This window comes from Solanum stenotomum, chromosome 4, assembly GCF_019186545.1.
Source record: "Solanum stenotomum isolate F172 chromosome 4, ASM1918654v1, whole genome shotgun sequence".
Lineage (NCBI taxonomy): Eukaryota > Viridiplantae > Streptophyta > Magnoliopsida > Solanales > Solanaceae > Solanum > Solanum stenotomum.
The window spans coordinates 30,369,372-30,391,068 of NC_064285.1; the positions used below are offsets into that span (position 1 = coordinate 30,369,372).

General features: G+C 33.2%; 2 protein-coding genes and 2 pseudogenes across 2 annotated transcripts; 2 read left to right on the plus strand and 2 right to left on the minus strand.

Moving 5' to 3' along the window:
* Positions 1-3,018: 3,018 nt before the first annotated feature.
* On the plus strand, positions 3,019-4,563 carry LOC125863188 (transcription factor TCP15-like). The gene has a single exon (XM_049543358.1). It carries the CDS (start codon positions 3,174-3,176, stop codon positions 4,293-4,295), a length of 1,122 nt encoding a protein of 373 aa, XP_049399315.1. The 5' UTR covers positions 3,019-3,173; the 3' UTR covers positions 4,296-4,563.
* Positions 4,564-8,901: 4,338 nt separating this feature from the next.
* On the minus strand, positions 8,902-10,057 carry LOC125863189 (F-box/kelch-repeat protein At3g23880-like; annotated as a pseudogene).
* A 242-nt stretch (positions 10,058-10,299) lies between these two features.
* LOC125863190 (F-box/kelch-repeat protein At3g23880-like) lies at positions 10,300-11,493 on the minus strand. Its single transcript, XM_049543360.1, has one exon. It carries the CDS (start codon positions 11,491-11,493, stop codon positions 10,375-10,377), a length of 1,119 nt encoding a protein of 372 aa, XP_049399317.1. The 3' UTR covers positions 10,300-10,374.
* Positions 11,494-12,428: 935 nt separating this feature from the next.
* On the plus strand, positions 12,429-17,644 carry LOC125861428 (uncharacterized; annotated as a pseudogene).
* Positions 17,645-21,697: the final 4,053 nt, after the last annotated feature.

Consider the following 21,697-nt stretch of genomic DNA (forward strand, 5'->3'; position numbering starts at 1 on the left):
CCAAGTAATTAGGCTAATTAATTCCTTAAAAATGTGCATTAATTGAGAAGCACTTATAGTAACATATCTTAATTCTTGGGGAGCAGATATGACTAATAAACATAATCTATATAGAGTTTAAAACAAATCAAACACTAATTGGATTATGTCAATGATGATGAAAATGTACTTGAATGGAAAAGTAGTCATAATCAAATTATGGGGGGCCACAATTAATTAAGTACTGAGAATTACATGCAACTACACCTATCAAATTATTTTTTAGATCATAGTTAGTCAAAAAAAAAAATTAAATCATGTAAGGTTGTTGGTAGTTCAATTGTTACGTTATACTAATATTCAACCATGGTTATGAAGTCATATTTTCAACGTAATTGCAACTAAAGTGTAATTTAATGGCGTCTCAAATTATCTATCGTAATTTTAAAAAGCAGTCTTAATTTTTTTTCTTATTTATCTTTAATAACAATTGTTCTTGAAGACAAATAAAATATCTCAATATAACGTAAATATTTAGTAAATATAAATTATATCTTAATACATAAATGACGAGAATAAATAGTCAAAAACATCCTTCTAATTATTCTAATAGTTTCTTTAAAGACACATATAAAAGAGAAACACCACAAATAATTTGAATAGAATAGAATAAAATATACATATACACTTGCTACTAAAGAAATCCATCTTGTATTTCATTTTCTTTCCATTTCAAATTTAAGGTTATTATATAAGTCTCATCAAACATATATATGGAAAAAAATTACTTAAATACAGAACTTATTTTATCATATTCTAAAAATCATTTGGAAGAATTACAAAATCCCTACTTTCTCCTATTCTCGAATTTATCACTCTTACGCGATGTATTGTGACAAATGTGTTTTGTATCAACAATGGTAATGTATCGGAACGCGATGTATCAGGACGTTGATCGATGTATTGAGACTGGTGTGTCTTGTATCAACAAAGGTAATGCATCTGGACACGATGTATCAGACATTGAGTGATGTATTCGAAATCAGGATGTGAGGTATCGAGATGTTGAGTGATGTATCAGAAATCGAGACACAATGTATCGGAACGTTGAGTGATGTATTCGAAATACTTAAATTTTAAGGAATTTTTGTAATTTGAAAAAGAGTATATATATATATTAAAAAGAAGAATTATGAAAAAAGTAGAAAACCCCACATAAATTAGCTTTCAATCAAATCGACATTAAAAGAAGTTCCTGAATTCCCAGCACAATGGTTGATTAAATATGAAAAAAAAGTTGAATTACACAATGATTGCTCAAATGAGATTATATAAATATGGATCCACTTGACTTTATATCTTCTTTTTTAAAAAATAAAAAAATAAATAAATATCTTTTCTCCCTCCATTAATTGTCTTTATGAATTGAATGATAATTAAGCAGCACTACACGTGGAGTCTGAATGAAGGGACCTTGCCTCCAACCACAATAATTATTAGGTCTGCTTGTACTTCGATTTGAAAATAGATTGATTTTTATTTGAAATTTTATTTACGATTCGTAATTTAAATTTTTTAAGTTATATTCTATTTTCGTAAATATGAAAATTCATTTTCTTTATTAACTTTTATTTGTGGTGCATACTTTTTTGAAATGCAGGTAGTGATTATGACTTATAATCGATTTAATAGAAAGGAAGGAGTAGTACCCTACCATTTATGAAAATTATTAAAATTTCTTTAATCCTTATATAATCTTATCAAATAAATAAACATAATTTAGAAATAAGATATCAACATATTCTAAAATGCACATTAATAAATCACATATCTTTATGTTCTTTTTATAAATAAATACTTGCAATTATATGCTATTACAAATTATTAAATACACATTATAAAAATCCACTAAATCTAATAATTCAATAGCAATAGTAATTAACTATTCATTGATATAATCCTCCCACATGTTGTAATCAATCTATTCATCTGGAGCATAAATATCTTTGTTTGTTAATAAATTTAAAACAATTGATCTATTTTTTACAAAATAAGAACTTATAGGTCAAGTTTTACATTTTAAGAAGATTAAAATCATAGCTTGTAATTTAAAATCTTACGTTTAAAGAAATTGAAATTAAATAACCTATTTCATAAAAAAACACTAGTTTTAAATTGAAACTTCAAAATTAAGCCCAAATTTTATGACCAAACGTTTACTTACCATTTCATCATACAAAATTACATACTATATTACATTCCCCCTCCTCTAAATTGAGAATAGAGAGAGGAGAAATTAAGAGATTACAATATCATGAAAATTAAATTCTCGTCAATAAAGTAAAAATTTAAATAACTGACCAATTGAATTACTATGATTTTTCCTCAATTACATAATACTACTACTACATCTTTCTAGAAAATAATTTTCGATTAAGTTACAATCATACCCTCATAAAAACAAAGATTTACTTTCATGATTAACATTAGCTTTTCCAATTCCCATAGCCCACTCATATACATTCCCACTCATTATGTTTGTTGCTTAAAGCACCTCTCACTCATTTCTCTCTTTCCCCCTTAGCTTTTTTCCTCTCTTTTGACCCAAAAATATATCAACAAGAAACTTCAAACAGCAAAAAGCTTGGTACAATCAAGTTACTTATAAGATAATTATAAATAAAATTTGATAGGAGTAATAAACACTAGTAATTAATAAACTTGTAAAAATTAAATCATAACAAATTGAATTATACTGATATAATGTAAATATAAATTATTTCTTTCAGTCAATACACTAACAAATTAACAACGATTTATCCAATTTGTGTGATTTCATACATGAGATCTGAAAATAATAAAATGTATACAAATTTTACTTTGAAGAGAGAGACTCTATTGAGAGCCATCCATTAGAGAATAGAAATAGATATATACATCATATTATATGTAATACTACTAATACATTTAACTAGCGTAATTTTATACGTGGGATCTGAAAATAATAAAGTGTACGCAGATTTTACGCTAAAGAGAGACCCTTTCTTGAGAGCCATCCATTAGAGAGAATAGAGATAGATAGATACATAATATTAGATGTACTACTATTACTACAACTTCTAGCTATCTACCTTAGCCCCCACTTCAAACACATCCCACACAAAGAAAAACACTACCAATTTAATTTTCTTATAATGGAAAATGTCCATCATGATCATGATCATGATAATATTGGAAATTCCATTCAAAGACCAAATTTCCCCTTACAATTGTTAGAAAAAAGAGATCAAGATCATACAACAACAATATGTTCATCACAAGTTCATCCTTATAATTCCACTTCTTTACACATGATGACTACCTCTAGTAGTGATGCACCTTGTGTTGATCATAACCAAAAATCAAAAAATCAAGACAAGAAACAACAAGCAAAAAAACCAACAACAACAAAAGATAGACACACAAAGGTTGATGGTCGTGGTCGAAGAATTCGTATGCCAGCAACATGTGCAGCTAGGGTTTTTCAACTCACTAGAGAATTAGGTCACAAATCTGATGGTGAAACTATTGAATGGCTCTTACAACAAGCTGAACCTGCTGTTATTGCTGCTACTGGTACTGGTACTATTCCAGCTAATTATTCATCACTTAATATTTCTTTAAGAAGTTCTAGACATCATAGTGCTAGTAACTACCTAGCACATAATAATATTAATAATTTCGGTCATGTTTATCATGACCGAAATTATTTTAATGGGGTTGGTTTATTTTCTTCCGAAAATAATTCATTTTTCCCTAGTGGGAATTTGAACATGTTACAAGCAAAGGAGGAGTTATGTGATGACGATGATAATGATAATGATAATAATAATAATACTGGACGAATTAAGCGGAGGTCAGAAGATCAAGACTTACTACAAAATAATTACCATATGAGTAATATGTTACAATCTAGTACTTATGGTTCAATTCCAGCAAGTCATCAAATTGGGCATATTCCAGCAACAACGTTGTATATGATGACAAATAATAATAATAATAATACTAGTCATCATGACCCTAATAATTGTTCTATGTGGGCATCTCCTAGTAATAATAATATTGAGAATTCAAATATTAGAGGAGGGTTGTTGAATTTTATGAATTTTCATCAACCAATTTTGGGGACACGTGGCGGTGGCGGCGGTGGGACGGCGGCGGAAGGGCAATGGGGGATGTTGACGGCAGCGATGAACTCGTATAGACAAAGTGGTGGTCATGCTAGTGGTTCTTCTAATCAGCATAATGGAGGAGATGATCATCAACATCATTCTTGAAATGTATGTATTCTTGTTCGATTTTGTTAACGCGAGATATTTTGTGTATCAGACTTTTTTTTTCTTTTCTTGTATGGGGAAGTTAAATACAATAGTTATGTAGTAATTGCTATTAGTATATTTTTGTATTAATAATAGGGCAAAATAAATTTCTTGGAATATTGAGAGCATGCATCATTTTCTTTTAATGGAATTTCTTAAGAAAATTGTAGGGTTTGGTGAGAATTTTGTAAAGAGTCTTGTTTTTCTACTAATTTGTTTTCTTTTCTTTTTTGCTTTTCCTTTCAAGTGTTGACTACTTTAATTTTAAGAAAGGGTTTTCGAATATTACATTCAGCCAATGATTCTTGTCAATGTGTTTTTGGATTTTATTTTTGGTACGACGAGTCGATGATGAAACGAGTTGATCAACCGATTCCAATTTATTTAGGACTGAGACATAATTATTGTTATTGATGAGATGAGTTGAGTTTTGATGGAAACTATGATCACTGAGAACTCATATAGTTGATATAACTTATTTGACATTGAGATACAATTTTTGTTGTATTTTGAATTCTATTTTTTTTATACGATGATAAAGTACGTTGAATTTGAGACCGAGATACAATAACTGTTAATGATAAATCAGGATTTATATAGCGTACCACAACTTGATATAGCTGTTGTTGTTGAGGAAATGAGTTGAGTTTAGACTAAAAACATATTGAAAATTCATATAACCAACACAACTTATTTGAGATTGATATATAGTTATGATTGTATGTATTTTGAATTCTATATTTTCCTAGACAAAAAAATAATAAATAAAGCTTATGCAAAAGTCAGATCATAGAGATGTTAATTGTAGTTGCATTTATAAATAAAATAACTTATCCATTTTTAACATTTCATTTTGTATATGTCTGAAGATCCACATATATAACCCTCAATTTATGTGTTATTTATCCATTGTTTAAGGTACCATATATATATATATATAGAAATGGTCCAACTAAATTAATAAAAAGGTGGGGTATTATATACTCACTAGAAAAGTAATTTTTCTGCACTTCTTGATAAGGAAGATGCAGTCAAAACCTTGTTCATTGGTTAGTTCTGCTATTTGCTATCTGGTATCAAATATCACAGCACGTACCGTGATGGATCTAGAATTTTCACTTATAAAGTTCAAGTATAATATCTAGATTTTAGCTTGAAATTTTAAGGTAAATTTTGAACCCCTATACCACTAAACCATCTCTTATCTTATATTCAGGAGATTATATAAAAGTTAAAAAAATATCTTATATATACAATGTAATTTTTTACTAAGAATATCCTCCCGATCCTCTAGATACATCCTTGCATACATGAACGCCATAAGTGAACGATATATATATATATATATATAAAAGTGGGGTCTGAACAAAATATTATATATGCAGACATACCTTATATATTTTACCTTGAAGAGGTAAAAAAACTATTTTTTGATAAATCCTCGTAAAAGAAATGGTGCATCAACGATGATACACAGAGGTGGATTTAGCCTTTATTCAATGGGTTCAATTGGGTCCAATAATATGCTTTCTGAAAAAAAGAAGAAGCTCTGACCAATATGTTAAAGGGTGTAGGGACCATAATTTCCTTCAATTACATGTCTCTGGCATTCTTTGCATGAACGTACAAAATAAAGTATTGAATGATAAAAATAATATTACGTATATATATACTACATGTTTAATTCTCTTAGCATATTCATATGATTTTCACCTCATTAAAATGTCGATGCTGCATAGGATTTGACTTCCAGTTGGACATTCCTTATGGATGAAGAGTATATTTGAGCCACTTGACTACCCTCAAAAGGTGTTTTTCTACTATAACAACGGGTAAAATTTATCTTTATCCACATACTAAAAGGACTGAAGAAGTAGATCTGAGAAATAATTACTCATTGTTTTATCTAATTCATAGTGATTATCAACATAGGCGGAGTTAGGTGGAGATTTATGGATTTGGACGAACTCAGTAACCTTTTCGTAGACCTTATATTTGTACTAGAAAATTAATTAAATATATAAGTATATTAATTTATGAGAGTAAATATCTAAAAGGTCACTCAAGCATGTGAAATTATTTGAGAAAGTCATTCAACTTGGTTTTATATCAATAACTTATAGATTTTCTTTTATAAAATCACTCAACTTAAATTATTTTTCTAGAAAATCATTATAACCAAAAGATTAAAAAAATAATTGCACAAACTACCCTTCAAGTTTAGTTTGGTAATACTTACTTCTATTGTAGTTTAATATTATGCTTATTTCTCTTATTTTATTTTATTTTTAGTAATTGTCTTAACTTAATTAATATCAACTCAATTGTCCAAGCATTAAGCATATATTCAACTTGGCTCAGGGTTTCATCATATTTTACCATAATTTATACCCACCAATATATACATTTAATATTTTATTTTGATAATAAAATACATGTACACCAATACTTCGAAGTTAGTCGGACAAATCCAAATTCGATGACTCCAAAACCGAATCATCTCCTCCCACCCCAACTGGAATTGGACATGGATGACAGGATGAGGCTGAGATAAACCCACCCCCACCCCCTCAAATTCTTCCCTCTTTTTCCCCCACCCCCAAATTCTTCCTTCTTTTTCTTCCTTCATCTGAGATGTTTTTTAAGAAAAAGAACCATTCCCTTGTTCCCCACCTTGCAAAATTTTTTTCAAAAAATTATTTCAACTAAATATTAAATACTATCTAGTTTTTGAATATTCCTTCAGTATTTCTGTTTGCGTGATTTTGAATTAAAATTTCATTTTAATTTGTGGGTCGAATATTTGATATTAGTGTTTGATATGATATTATTTAGTGTGGCGTGCATATTTATATAGAATAACAAATGAGTTTGTTTTGCAAAGTGAGATTTTTTTGATAACTTGAATAAAAGATGTTATAAAACTATTTAAATTAAATAATATATGATAAAGAAAAATTTAGTTAAATCATAAATTTTTATGTTAATAATAATTAGGTTAAGAAAATAATTATTTAAAATAAAATAAAATAAGAGAAATAAACATAATATTATAAACTATAATGGAAGTAAGTATTGCAAAACTAAACTTGAATGATAGTTTGTGCAATTATCTCTTTTATCTTTTGGTTATAATGATTTTCTAGAAAAATAGCTTAAATTGAGTGATTTTATAAAAGAAAATTCATAAGTTGAGTGACTTTATTGATATAAAATCAAGTTGAGTGGCTTTCTCAAATAATTTCACATACTTGAGTGACTTTTTCAGATATTTACTCTAATTTATGAACCCTATTGACAGTTATTAACAAAATTTAGAATCCCAAACTCTTAATTCTGGCTTCGTCTCTGAATTTATCAATCCATTGCTTCATTTGGACCTGTTTCATTCTGATACTCAACAATATCTGGTTCTCTTCACATTTGAGAGACATTCAGTAATCTGGACCAAGTTCTTAACGCGATTGTTAGCAGGTTCTGGTTTATAGCAGATGATTGTAAATCCGCCAACAAGATAGAACTACGAGTCTGATACAAAATACAACTGACACGATATCAGGTTTTAGGTACACAAGTTATCTCTAACATATACAAATTAATCGAGACTAGTTATATGAATCCTCGATATCCATTTAGCTTTGGTTATATCAATCCTTAATCTAAGGTAAGTATGCAAGCAATACTCTTTTAAGTTGCAAATATATATCAATAATCAAATGTGGAGCATTTCATATATACAAATACGATTTTGTTTGTTCAAAGTATATCATGAATAATTCACCAAAGGTATGGCTCCAGCACTACAAAATCCAAGGGTACGATATCAGGGAAAGTGAACGAGGCATTGTAATTCTTAGTCATCTTCATTAGCTTGTTCCCAGTTGCTGAACATACGAATGAATCTGATTATATTATCTGTAATATGAATAATACTCTTTCACCCTGAAAAGCAGGGGAACAATCCACAAGGTTTCCTTTAACATTCTATGTGTACAAGTTGGAATCAAGTTATGTGAATCCTCTATATATCCATTTTGCTTCATTTGGACCTGTTTCATTTCGATACTCAACAAAATCGGGTTCTCCTCACATTCTAGAGACATTCAAATATCTAATTATGCGGAAAAAAAAGATTTATACCAAACCAAGTTTTTAACACAATTGTAATCAGGATTCTAGTTTATAGCAAATGATTGTAAATCTGATAACGAGATAGAACTACGAGTCTAATACGAAAGAATACAGATCATTAAGAGGCTTCATCGTTTCGATCCAAGCAGTCAGCAGCAACTGTTAATTAGTGTTCAACATTAGCTTCCACTTCCTGAAATTCAATTGTACAAAGCAAATATTTACAAAATTTTCATATGACTCGTAAAATCAGAGTATAGCACAACAAAGTAGCCGTCTAGTTTAAGTAAAAGCAACAACATAGACGCGAGTAATTAAGTTCAAGTTCCGATACCAGGGAAAAATATATTCAATGTCTTGTCCTATATTTGACAACAAAAAAGGGTGCAAAAAGAGCATAACAAGCTAAACGAAGCAGAATCCTTACAAATTATCAGCTATGTGATGATTGTGGAGATTCCTGGTTACGACGTCCCTGGTTAGATATCGCTAGGGGATTAACAAGGCTTTCTACATAGATTTCTTCACATTGATTGACATGAAAAGTGTGCTTTAGTTGTTTTGTTGAACCATCATATATCATGATGGCCGAGTCAAGAACAAGCAAAATTTCACCGTGACGAATATGTATAGAGAATGTGAAAGCAGGTACAACACACCTATGTATCTTAATATTTTGAGGATATTTGATGGTGAACAATTTTGTCCAAGATACATAACTCCAGAATGCTTCATAATCCATACATCAGAGGTAGCAGCACCTCATTGACAAGTATAAAGCAGAGAAAGATCACTTCCTACAACTCCCACGTTGATATAAGAATTGTCTTTTCCACAACTGGGAAGCTTCAAGCTTTCCCATGTCCCGTCTGCTAAATCAAAAGAAGTGATGTTGCACACCTTGTAATTATTAATACAAGTCGATGAAGTCCAATAAAGCTTCCCATTGACAAATCTACCATGAAGATTTAATAGAAAGATGCCCTGAAGCTGATCATGGAGTGTTGTCCAAGAATTAGTCCTCAAACTGTATATGTTGACCACAGTCCTATGATTATGACGACGAATAGGATAATCGATAAATACAACTTTATAATCATCACGTGACTCATCATATCCGAAACCACATTTGATACCATCAGAGCACAAATTACTCGCAGACTTTGGTAATTCCTTTGACTTGGTAATAGTGGGGTTCCATATATATACCTCTCTTTGGCGGACATGGGCAACACAAATCAACCCATTGACAGAGCCGACAATGTGAGTTGATAAAGTGGTTCTTTCGATGGGGGAATCAATGCCAATAGCTCCTCAATGAGTTGTTGTTTGGTAAACAAGGGAGGGAGAGGACAAAACTTGAAATCATCGTTGGTGTTTCGAAATATAAGTCTGTGATAGATGTATCCTTTGTCATTAGCAGTTAGCTTGATATGGTTCTTCACAAAAGCGGGGCTAGAGATTAGTTGAAGCCATGATTTTGAAACGCACATGAATTTCGACAGAGATTTGATAGGAAGCTTGAAGAGGATCTCTGTTATGAGTTCATCAGGAAGAAGAAGAAGAGGGATTATGGAATCACTTGCCATAGCAGAAGGATGGTTTTTTCTGAATGGTAGTAGTTTGTGCCCTAAGTGTACAAGGAGTTGTAATTTGATTGCAACACAGTTTATTACTTTAAATAGGTTCCGCTTCTTAATAGGTGTAAAAAAGGGGTGATACTGATAGTTAAATACTTTCAATTAATTCATTTGGATCTTCACATCTATTTTACAGTTTTATTCATCAGAGAAATCAATGTATACAGTTCCATTATCTCAAAAATTCTTGCTCTAATCTGACCTAGCTGACGGAAGAAGCTAAATAAAGAACTCTTACAAGTTATCGACTAAATGATTGTGAGGTTTCATGATATCAATAGGGGATCAACAAGGCTTTCTACATAGATTTCTGCAGCAGCACATTCCTCAAATCGATCAACAACCTCTACTTGTCTGGTTGAACCGTTATATGTCAAGATAACGGGGGGAAGTAAAAGTAAAATTTCATCCTTATTCGACTGGTAACAAGGTACGGAGAAAATGGATGTAAAGAATATAAACTCCCCAAGGTCTTTAGGATGATCGACAGTAAAAATCTTTGTCCATGATACTTCAACTGCACAATCCTTCCTAATCCACACATCGGAATTAGTTCCATCAAGACAATTAAGACAAAGCACAGAAAGATGACTTCCCACCACTCCCAGTGCCAACGGATAACTACCTTTTCCATAACTATCCGGAAGCTCCAACCTTCTCCACGTCTCGTCTGCTAAATCAAGAGAAATGATATTGCACATATTGAACGTATCAACATCAGCAGATAAAGCCCAATAAAGCTTTCCATTGACAAATTTACCTGGAGAATTTACTAGAAAATTGCCCTGAAACTTGTTAATTGTTCTCCAAGAATCAGCCTTCAAACTGTATATGTTGACTACAGAATCACACGAACCACTATCCTCATAAATACATTGAATAACTACCACTTTGTAATCATCACGTGTTTCGTCATATCCAAAACCATATTTGAGATAGTAAGAGCAACCGTTCCTCAGTTTAGCTCCAAGTGTAGGCAATTTCTTAGACTTCTTTACAGCGGGGTTCCATAGAACTGTCTCCTCTATCTTACTATACAGACAAATCAATCCATTGACAGAACCGACAATCCAAGTATAAATAGTGGGGTTTTCCATGGGAGAACCAATGTCACATAGCTCAGTGCTTCGTTCTTTGTTAAGCATGGAAGGGAGACAACATACCTTAAAATTACATGCGGATTCTTGAAAAATAATCCTGTGGTGGCTGTATTCTTTGTCATTAGCTATTAATTCCAAATGGTTTTTTATAAACTTTGCGCTGGAGATTAGTTCAAGCCATGTTTTTGAAACACACATGAACTTCAACAGAGACTTTGGTGGCACCTTTAAGAGGATCTCTATGATGATTTCATGAGGAAGAACTGAGATTATTGATTCAGCCATAAGTCTAATGGTGCAGCTTTTGTGTGTACTTTTTGTTAGTATAACAACAGAAATAGTCGAGGTGGAGGGTAAGGTTTGCGTAGACTTATGATGTTATAAGGTCAAGAAACAAAAATAGAAACTTATAGAGAAAGGGAAACGGCTGATGGATCTTATCTTTATGATATCCTATTAGACATGGCTGAGATCCCCAAGCTACGTGGTGAAGAGATCAATGTTTTTGGAGGGAAATGGTCAGTGATAACATCATCTTTCACATTTTTTCTAATTGTTTTCTGGATTTTATATCATAAATAATTATTGTAATGATTCAGGGCAAATGCTAGGTGAATGTGATATTTTATATTTTTTTCTATCTCAATGTTCAGTTGCTTGTAATTCTCAGTCGTCTTCATTGTAGTTTAATTCTTAGTCGTCTTCATGAGGTTTTATTTTTCTAGTCAGGTCAAAAGGGTCACTGAACTTTTGAAGGGTAATTTCGTAAATCAACTTTCAATTAGGGGCTTCCTACTTCTAGAAAAAGTATGATGATATGTTAAATATTTTGATAATTTTATTTTTAAAAATAAATTGTTTTTGGGCTTTTGTACATAAACATAAATCCTAATTTGGATAGAAGTAGATATTTGAAGTATAGAGGGATTGGGAAGTACCGCCTAAATACTTTGCCTATTTATATCAACTCCTTTTGCACCGTATTATTCATACAAGTTTAAAGGATTTCGGAAGTTCTGCTTTGGCTATATATATTTGTTCCTTCCATCTCACCTAATTAATTACTCATTCTTTTTCTTCTGAAACATGTCTTCGTCATCGACAAGTGACACATTATTATGCTTGTTTCTACTGTTGGGTTGCATAGGCATTGCTGCTGCCACTGCAACGGAACCCAAAACAGAATCGTTTGGTACTTCTTCAATTGGATTGTGGCCCCGATGGTGGTGGCGTACTCACCCAAAAATACCATCACCACCTACTCCATCTCCATCTCCAATTGATAATGCGGCTTCACCAACGCATATAGCTCCATCCCCAGTTGATGATGTGGTTTCGCCACCACACACGACCCCAGCTACATCCACTTCTTGCACCAAGGTGGACGGTTGTGCATTAGATTTGATCACTTCCGTTTTCAACCATAGAATTTCATTATCCACTCAATGCTGCCAAGGACTTTCAACAATTTCAGATGATTGCTTTTACAGAGAGTACACGCACTCCAAGAGGGTACCATTTTTCCTTGGCAAAGTGAGAAACTATTGTAGTCATGCGGTTGATAATGCCGCTCCATCTCCATCTCCAGTTGATGATGTGGCTTCACCAACTCATGCGGCTCCATCCCCATCCCCAGTTGATGATGTCGTTTCTCCATCGCACATGGCTCCCTCTTGGGGTCCGGCCCTGGCTCCAACCACTTCTTGCATCAAGGTGAACGGTTGTGCATTCAATTTGATCACTTCAATTTTCAAGGGTAAAATTTCATTATCCACACAATGCTGCCAAGTACTTTCTGCAATTTCAGATGATTGCTTTTACAAAGAGTTCACGTACTCCAAGAGGGTACCATTTTTCCTACGCAAAGTGAGGAACTATTGCAGTCATCATCAAGCTTGAAGCAGATTTTTTTTTGGTCATTTAGCTTATTTTATTTAGGATTTTTCCCCTTAATAGGTTTTTAGGTGCTAGTTAAATACTTTCGATTAATTTCTTTAATTAGTTTAATTGGATTTTCATCTCTATTAATTTTACAGTTTAATTACTACTCTCTCTGCACATACCTTTATTTGTCCATGTTTGACTTGGCACACTCCTTTACTATTACTCGTAGACTGTTGATAATGCTAACTATGGAACACAACCTTTTACTTATTTGCAATATGGTAGGCATATCAATCAACTATACCTTGGTCTGAATAAAGTTGAGTAGTTATATGAATCTTCTGCAACTATTTCTTTCTATTCTCCCCAACATCCGAACAAATTAATTAAAAGGAAGATTTATTATGACATTTTTACACTACCTAGATAAAGACTTTTATGAGCTCAATTGTTTTCTTTTTACAAAATATAACTGAATAGAATTCCTAAAACTTCTGATTTGATGCATTACTTTCTGAATAGTTTTGTAGGGTTCTGAGCATTAAATTTCTTTAATCTGGCAACAATATTTGTATTTGATATTAGTTACTTGGGGGCTGATTTATGTGATGACGAGTAATGGTAAGGGAAAACAGAGCATTTATGGGTGAAACAGAGCTTCTTAGTGTTGAAGTAAAGAGAAATATGGCAGTTGTAGAGACGGATTTTGATTGTTGTGATTCTACTGATGTTTCTGAAATTGAGAGCTATAAGTATCCTTAATTCAATCCAAAGATTAGCCCTAGCGTCAAGTAAGAAAGCAGCGAGACATGGACTTGGTTCTTGATTTATTTGGCTGACGATTTGGATATACATGACGATGAGACTATGTTCGACAAAAAAAAAAGGGTCTTATTGAAGCTTTTAAAGATATTACCATATGTTATACATTAGAGAAATCAATGTACACTGTTCTATAATCAAGTAAGCTATTTTAACCTATCTCTGTAGCTGAAAAGCAGGGGAACAATTCACAAAGTTTCTTTTAACATTCTTTGGTTACAAGTCGGAGTCAAGTTCTATGAATCCTCATTATATACAAGAAAGAACAAAAAGTCTGATACTAAATACAACAGACACGATGGAGAAATAAAACAGATTATTACATTGTTTCGATCCACTTCCTGAAATTCAGTACAACAACAACTACTGATGAGTGTTCCACATTAGCTTCCACTTCTTGAAATTTAATAGTACTAAACAAGTTAAGCTTGGATCTATCATCATTTCTCAATGTAAAAGGATATTAGCAATGAAACTCTAAGAAGCCTATAGAAAAGAATATTCTCCTTTTACACCAAACGTATAAAAGAACAGAACTCTTCATATGCCAAGATAGACCCATTACACCACATTCTTCTGGAAGGAGAGAGGAAATTACAAATTACCGATAATTTAGCCGTTAAAATGAAACTATGGGAGATCAAGATTCAAATCTGTTTTAAAAGAACTAGGCGGTCTCTTCTCATATGTCTAAGCCATGTTGAGCAGAGTAAACCAATTTAAGAGTCTCTCAAAGTTTAAGAGCCTATTTAGTTTTCTAACATATGACTTGTAACTTAGTTTTGTTATTTTGGGTTAAAAACAAGTGCATATCTTACCCAAACAGGCTCCAAGTTGCTAATATTTGTACATCACATAGACATAATTTTAAGCCAAAGACAAATTAGCCCACTGGCAAAACCCACAAAAAAAGCTGATAAAGTGAGAGGATATATGTGAACAGTGACTTGATGTGGGAGGAGAGAACTAAAGTTGAAATTCCCATTGATGCCTGGGAATTGAACTCTATGATGTGTGTTTAAAATGAGATGTGTATTCGCAAAATCAGGGCTAGATATAATTTGATGTTGTGATTTCGAAACGGACATACATTTGAAGAGAGACTCAGGGGAAGCCTTAAGAGGATATATGTTATGATTTCATTTGGGATTATGGAATCAGTAGTTGTAGAAGTTGGAGTGAAGAAGAAATCATACCATGAGAGGAGTTTGAGTAGAACAGTCTCAATCCAATCTTGAATAGAAATAAACGAAAACATGTTTTAGTCATATGAGGTAACAATCACAAAAATTGGTAGCAGCGCAGTGAAAGGCGGAAGGATTTTTTTCTGTAAAGTGAGGCAGTAGCAGAGCAGAACAGAGGAGGTAGTTTTAGACCTGTTAATTAAATATTTAAGTATCGCATTATCGCTAGATCGTGAAGAGAATAATTGTATATTGAGTCAAACATGTCTAAATGAAGAAATTGATGATTCATATACTAGCAATACCAACATAAACACAATGCTTGTATTTATAAAAAATATAGTCTCTCCAAACGTGCGTTTGCAAGTTTTCAACATAATTGTCAAATGATTATGATTGTGAGGTTTCATGATATCAATAGGGGATCAACAAGGCTTCCTACATAGATTTCTGCAGCGGCACATTCCTCAAATTGATCAGCAACCTCTACTTGTCTGGCTGAACCGTTATATGTCATGATAACGGGGGAAAGTAAAAGTAAAATTTCATCCTTATTCGACTTGTAACAAGGTACGGAGAAAATGGATGTAAAGAATATAAACACCCCAAGGTCTTTAGGATGATCGACAGTAAAAATCTTTGTCCATGATACTTCAACTCCACAATCCTTCCTAATCGACACATCGGAATTAGTTCCGTTACGACAATTAAGACAAAGCACAGAAAGATGACTTCCCACCACTCCCAGTGCCAACGGATAACTACCTTTTCCATAATTATCCGGAAGCTCCAACTTCTCCACGTCTCGTCTGCTAAATCAAGAGAAATGATGTTGCACATATTGAACGTATCAACATCAGCTGATAAAACCCAATAAAGCTTTCCATCGACAAATTTACCCGGAGAATTTACTAGAAAATTGCCCTGAAACTGTCTCCTCTATCTTATTATACAGACAAATCAATCTATTATTGACAGAACCGACAATCCAAGTATAAATAGTGGGGTTTTCCATGGGAGAACCAATGTCAAATAGGTCGGTGCTTCGTTCTTTGTTAAGCATGGAAGGGAGACAACATACCTTAAAATTGCATGTGGATTCTTGAAATATAATCCTGTGGTGGCTGAGATCCCCAAGCTACGTGGCGAAGAGATCAATGTTTTTGAAGGGTAATTGTTTAAAAATTTTCATTGTTGTTATTTTTTTAACAAAAAATGTTTTTGGCGGTTGTCTTGATTGAGGAGAAGGAGTCATAGTTTGATTGCAACACAGTCTTGAACTATGATTTTTATTAAAATTGGACAACTGGAGGTGACATATATAGAAATCCTAATTTTGATAGAAGTAGATATTTGAAGTATAAATGGACTGGGATTAAGTATCCCTTAAATTGTTTGTGGCGTTTGTACATAAACAGAAATCCAAATTTGGATAGAATTAGATATTTGAAGTATAAAGGGATTGGGAAGTACCGCCTAGATTCTTTTCCTATTTATATAAACTCATATCGCACCTAATTAATTATTCATTCAAGTTTAAAGGATTTGGAAGTATCGCCTGTAATTCTTTGGCTATATATTTTTGTTCCTTCCATCCCAGCTAATTAATTACTCATTCTTTCTTCTGAAACATGTCGTCGTCGTTGAGAAGTGCCACATTGTTATGTCTGTTTCTGCTGTTGGGTTGCATAGGCATTGCTACGGTCACTGCAACCGAACCCAAAACAGAATCGTTTGGTACTTCTTCAATTGGATTGTGGCCCCGATGGTGGTGGCGTACTCACCCAAAAATACCATCACCACCAACTCCATCTCCATCTGCGATTGATAATGCTGCTTCACCAACACGTATGGCTCCATCCCAAATTGATGATGTGGTTTTGCCACCACACATGGCTCCGTCGTGGGGCCTGGCCCTGGCTCCAACTACTTCTTGCATCAAGGTGGACGGTTGTGCATTAGATTTGATCACTTCCGTTTTCAAGCGTAGAATTTCATTATCCACTCAATGCTGCCAAGTACTTTTAACAATTTCAGATGATTGCTTCTACAGAGAGTACACTCACTCAAAGAGGGTACCATTTTTCCTTGGAAAAGTGAGAAACTTTTGTAGTCATGCGGTTGATAATGCGGCTTCACCAACTCATGCGTCTCCATCTCCATCTCCCGTTGATAGTGTGGCTTCACCAACTCATGTGGCTTCACCTACTCATGAGGCTCCATCTCCATCTCTAGTTGATAATGCGGCTTCACCAACTCATGCGGTTCCATCCCCATCCCCGGTTGATGATGTCATTTCTCCATTGCACATGGCTTCCTCTTGGGGCCCAGCCCCGGCTCCAACCACTTCTTGCATCAAGGTGGACGGTTGTGCATTCAATTTGATCACTTCCGTTTTCAAGCGTAAAATTTCATTATCCACACAATGCTGCCAAGTACTTTCTACAATTTCAGATGATTGCTTTTACAAAGAGTTCACGCACTCCAAGAGGGTATCATTTTTCCTACGCAAAGTGAGGAACTATTGCAGTCATCATCAAGCCTGAAGCAGATTTTTTCATTCTCCTTTTTATTGTTTTGGTCATTTAGCTTATTTTATTTAGGATTTTTCCCCTTAATAGGTTTTTAGGTGTTAGTTAAATACTTTCGATTAAATTCTTTAATTAGTTTAATTGGATTTTCATCTCTATTTTACAGTTTAATTACTACTCTCTCCGCGTACCTTTAATTGTCCATGTTTGACTTGACACACTCCTTTACTACCACTCCTAGACTATTGATAATGTTAACTATGGAACACAACCTTTTACTTATTTGTGATATGGTAGACATATCAATCAACTAGACCTTGGTCCTAATAAAGTTGAGTACAGTTATATGAATCTTCCGCAACTATTCCTTTCTATTCGACCCCAACATCCCAACAAATTAATTAATAAGTAAGAAGACTTACCATGACAATTTTACACTAGCTATCAACCTGCCACAGTCGTACAACCTACAAGTAAGACTTTGTTAGCTCAAAATAATGGAAAATCAAATTACTAAAACTTCTGATTTGATTCACTACTTTCTGAATAGTTTATTGTTTATAGGTTCTGAGCATCAAATTTCTTTATTCTGGCCGCAATGTTGTATTTGATTATTAGGACAAGCATTCATTAGTGGCAGACTGGCAGCTTAGACTATACCAATGAATCGATCTTTAAGAAGATGGCGGACAAGCATTACATCAGTTCTTGCCTCTGTATCGAATCTTACACTATCTATCCTAGAAATAATTTACTTTGAATTGTCTCCTCGAATCAGTCTTGATTCATAATCCTTTTTTATTTCACCTTACGTAGAGAATTATTATAAGTTACTTGTTATAAAACCTTTTCGGCATAATCCAATATATTAGTATAGCAAGTCATCATTCTGGTAAAGTAGAATTAGACGATTAATTCGGCCAGATTGAGTTTACGCAGAATTACTGATCCAACTGTGGTGTCTGCTATTAGAGTCATTGATCTTTTGGTTCTGTAGGCTTGAATATCAGCTTTGTCCACCGTGAAGCGACCCCTGATGTGTCGTGTGGTAAGGATGCTGAGATGTAGTATTCCTCCCTCTCCTCTAGGTTGCATGATAAAATGGTTTACTAGTTATTGTATACTTCTCTCTGAATAGGCCTGCAAATATCTGTAGTTCAATTTTCCTCAGAATTGTTTGCCAGCACAACAATACATAATGGTGGTGTGCAGGCCAACTTGCATGCATCTTGAGGCGTAGTTGTTACCTGCTTTTGTTTAGATAGAAGCCTTGATATTTCTGTTTTTTTATTTATTGTGATCGATACATTAATGATATTTCGTTTTATACAATGTTCTGATTCGTTCTCTCCATCATATCTGTTATGTTTAGTATCTCACTGATATTTCCTTCTGCTTATAACTGCATTTACAATCCTGGCAACAAGGTAGGTACCAAATTTCATCTTTATCCCAGTATGATCGAGTTGCAGAGATCAAGTTAGAATTGGATAGTAACTTTGACTGAGTTACAAAATGTGATCATTTTCTTCTTTTGATAGTAGGATGGGTGAACGAAGCAGTTCAGTTACGTTCCAGATAAATTATCAAATTTGTCATTTGGATTCAAAATGCTAATTATTGATGTACTTACGTTAGCTCCAGTGTTTGATACAATGGTTTTTCATCTAATCTGAGATATTGAATGTTTCTCGCTTGAGGTTTCTGCTCCCTGTCCCCAAATATGGGGAATATAATCTCAAAAATTCTTGCTCTAATCTGACCTAGCTGACGGAAGAATCTAAATAAAGAACTCTTACAAGTTATCGGCTAAATGATTGTGAGGTTTCACGATATCAATAAGGGATCAACAAGGCTTTCTACATAGATTTCTGCAGCAGCACATTCCTCAAATTGATCAGCAACCTCTACTTGTCTGGTTGAACCGTCATGATAAAGGGGGGGGGGGGGGAGTAAATAGTAAAATTGCCTCCTTATTCAACTGGTAACAAGGTACGGAGAAAATGGATATAAAATTTCGTCCTCATCTTCATTAGCTTGTTCCCAGTTGCTGAACATACAAATGAATCTGATTATATTTTCTGTAATATGAATAATACTCTCACCCTGAAAAGCAGGGGAGCAATCCACAAGGTTTCCTTTAACATTCTTTGTGTACTAGTCGGAATCAAGTTATGTGAATCCTCTATATATCCATTTTCCTTCATTTGGACCTGTTTCATTTCAATACTCAACAATATCGGGTTCTCTTCACATTCTAGAGACATTCAAATATCTAATTAGACGAAAAAAAGGTTTATACCAAACCAAGTTTTTAACACAATTGTTATCAGGATTCTAGTTTATAGCAAATGATTGTAAATCTGATAACGAGATAGAACTACAAGTCTAATACGAAAGAAAACAGATCATGACAAGGTTTCATCATTTCGATCCATGAACTCAGCAGCAACTATTGATTAGTGTTCAACATTAGCTTCCACTTCCTGAAATTCAATAGTACAAAACAAATAGTTAAGGTTGTGCCTGACAAAATTTTCACAATGACTGTTTATAGAGTAACAAATTAGCCATCTAGTTTAAACAAAAGCAACAACATAGACGTGAGTGAATCATTATTTCTAGATGTTGTAATACCCTATATTAAAATAAGGGCATAATTGTCATTTAGCTCCCATTTTAAAAAAAAAAAAAAAAAAAAGAGGATCAGAAATTTTTTTTAAAAAAAGGGGCTGAAAGCCCTAACAGAAGCAGCAGCAACGCTGCAACTTCAGGGATCAAAAAAAAAAAAAAAGGGGGGAACTCTTCTTGTTCTAGTGAGCGAACGAACGAAGGAGAAACATAAATTTAAATTGAAAGCCTTAGCTCTCAAACTAAAGAGAGAGGTGGAAGAAGAAGAACGAGAAGAAGGTAAGTTTCTTAACTTAGTCTAAAGGTTGAATTTGTATCTTCCATGACTATAAGATTGGGAATTGGGAAGTTGAGAAACATGGGTTTAGAAGAAAAAGAGGAAATTTATTTCATTCTTATGAACCAAGTGAATATAGTCAATGATTTGAACTATAAACTTTGGTATTGGGCTTATATGCAATAAGAGTAATTGGGCAGTAAGGTTAGGTTGATCTTTTTACAGCGAGAATCGACCAAGAAGAGACTAATGTGTGTGATTAAAGCACTAATTAAGTGATTGGGCAGATTTCGAATTAGACATGAAACCTCTAGGGCTGGGTTTTTTTTTATGTAGTATGAATTACCTAAATGAAGGAGTTAACACGAAATTATTATGAATGTGATTATAGATTGACCAAAGGAATTCGTACGGAGTAATTGAGTGGCAAGCTTGGTAACTCAACACAAGTACTGTGAGTAGTAATCTTGCCACAATTTGTTTTTCACAAATTTCATGATTTTTACATGGTTTATAAAGTAAATGTGTTACCGATTGTTTTGAACTTGCATGTGGGACAAGTCTTTTACTGATATGATACTGAAAAGATTATTTGAGATGATCTCATTCTTACAAGATATGATTATTGTTATTGAAAAGGTTTTATACTTATTTGAGAAATAGTATTTTGACAAGTGATTGTTAAACTTTAAAATGATATGATTTGATAAGATTTAAATGCTCTGTTCGATTTTGAAATGCTTCTACTGATTACAAGAAAAATATAAATGGGAGTAGACCTTGATGAATCCCGTAGCTAACGACGGGTTCGTTAGACCTGGTGTACCTTGTAGTTCTGATTACTGATAAAGCCCTTGCTAGTGGGAAGGTAGAACTAGTATACTGTTACTGATATCCTTCGAGTAAGGATCTACTGATATGAATAACTAACTCCTTTATGAGGAGTTCACTGTTATTGGTTACTTCTTAAGGAGAAGACCACACTGATTACAAGATTCATCCTTGGAAACCTCCCAGCTATAAGATTTGATATGAAAATATTCTTTTTCTGAGTTTGCTATTATGTATTTACATTGATTTTACTCATATGAGGCACCTAAGGTTGAATATTGTTATTGTTTCTGAAAGAGCATTGTTTCATCATCATGACTATTACACTA

Coding starts and splice junctions, on each gene's coding strand:
- LOC125863188 (XM_049543358.1), top strand. CDS start 3,174: ATGGAAAATGTCCATCATGATCATGATCATGATAATATTGGAAATTCC.
- LOC125863190 (XM_049543360.1), bottom strand. CDS start 11,493: ATGGCTGAATCAATAATCTCAGTTCTTCCTCATGAAATCATCATAGAG.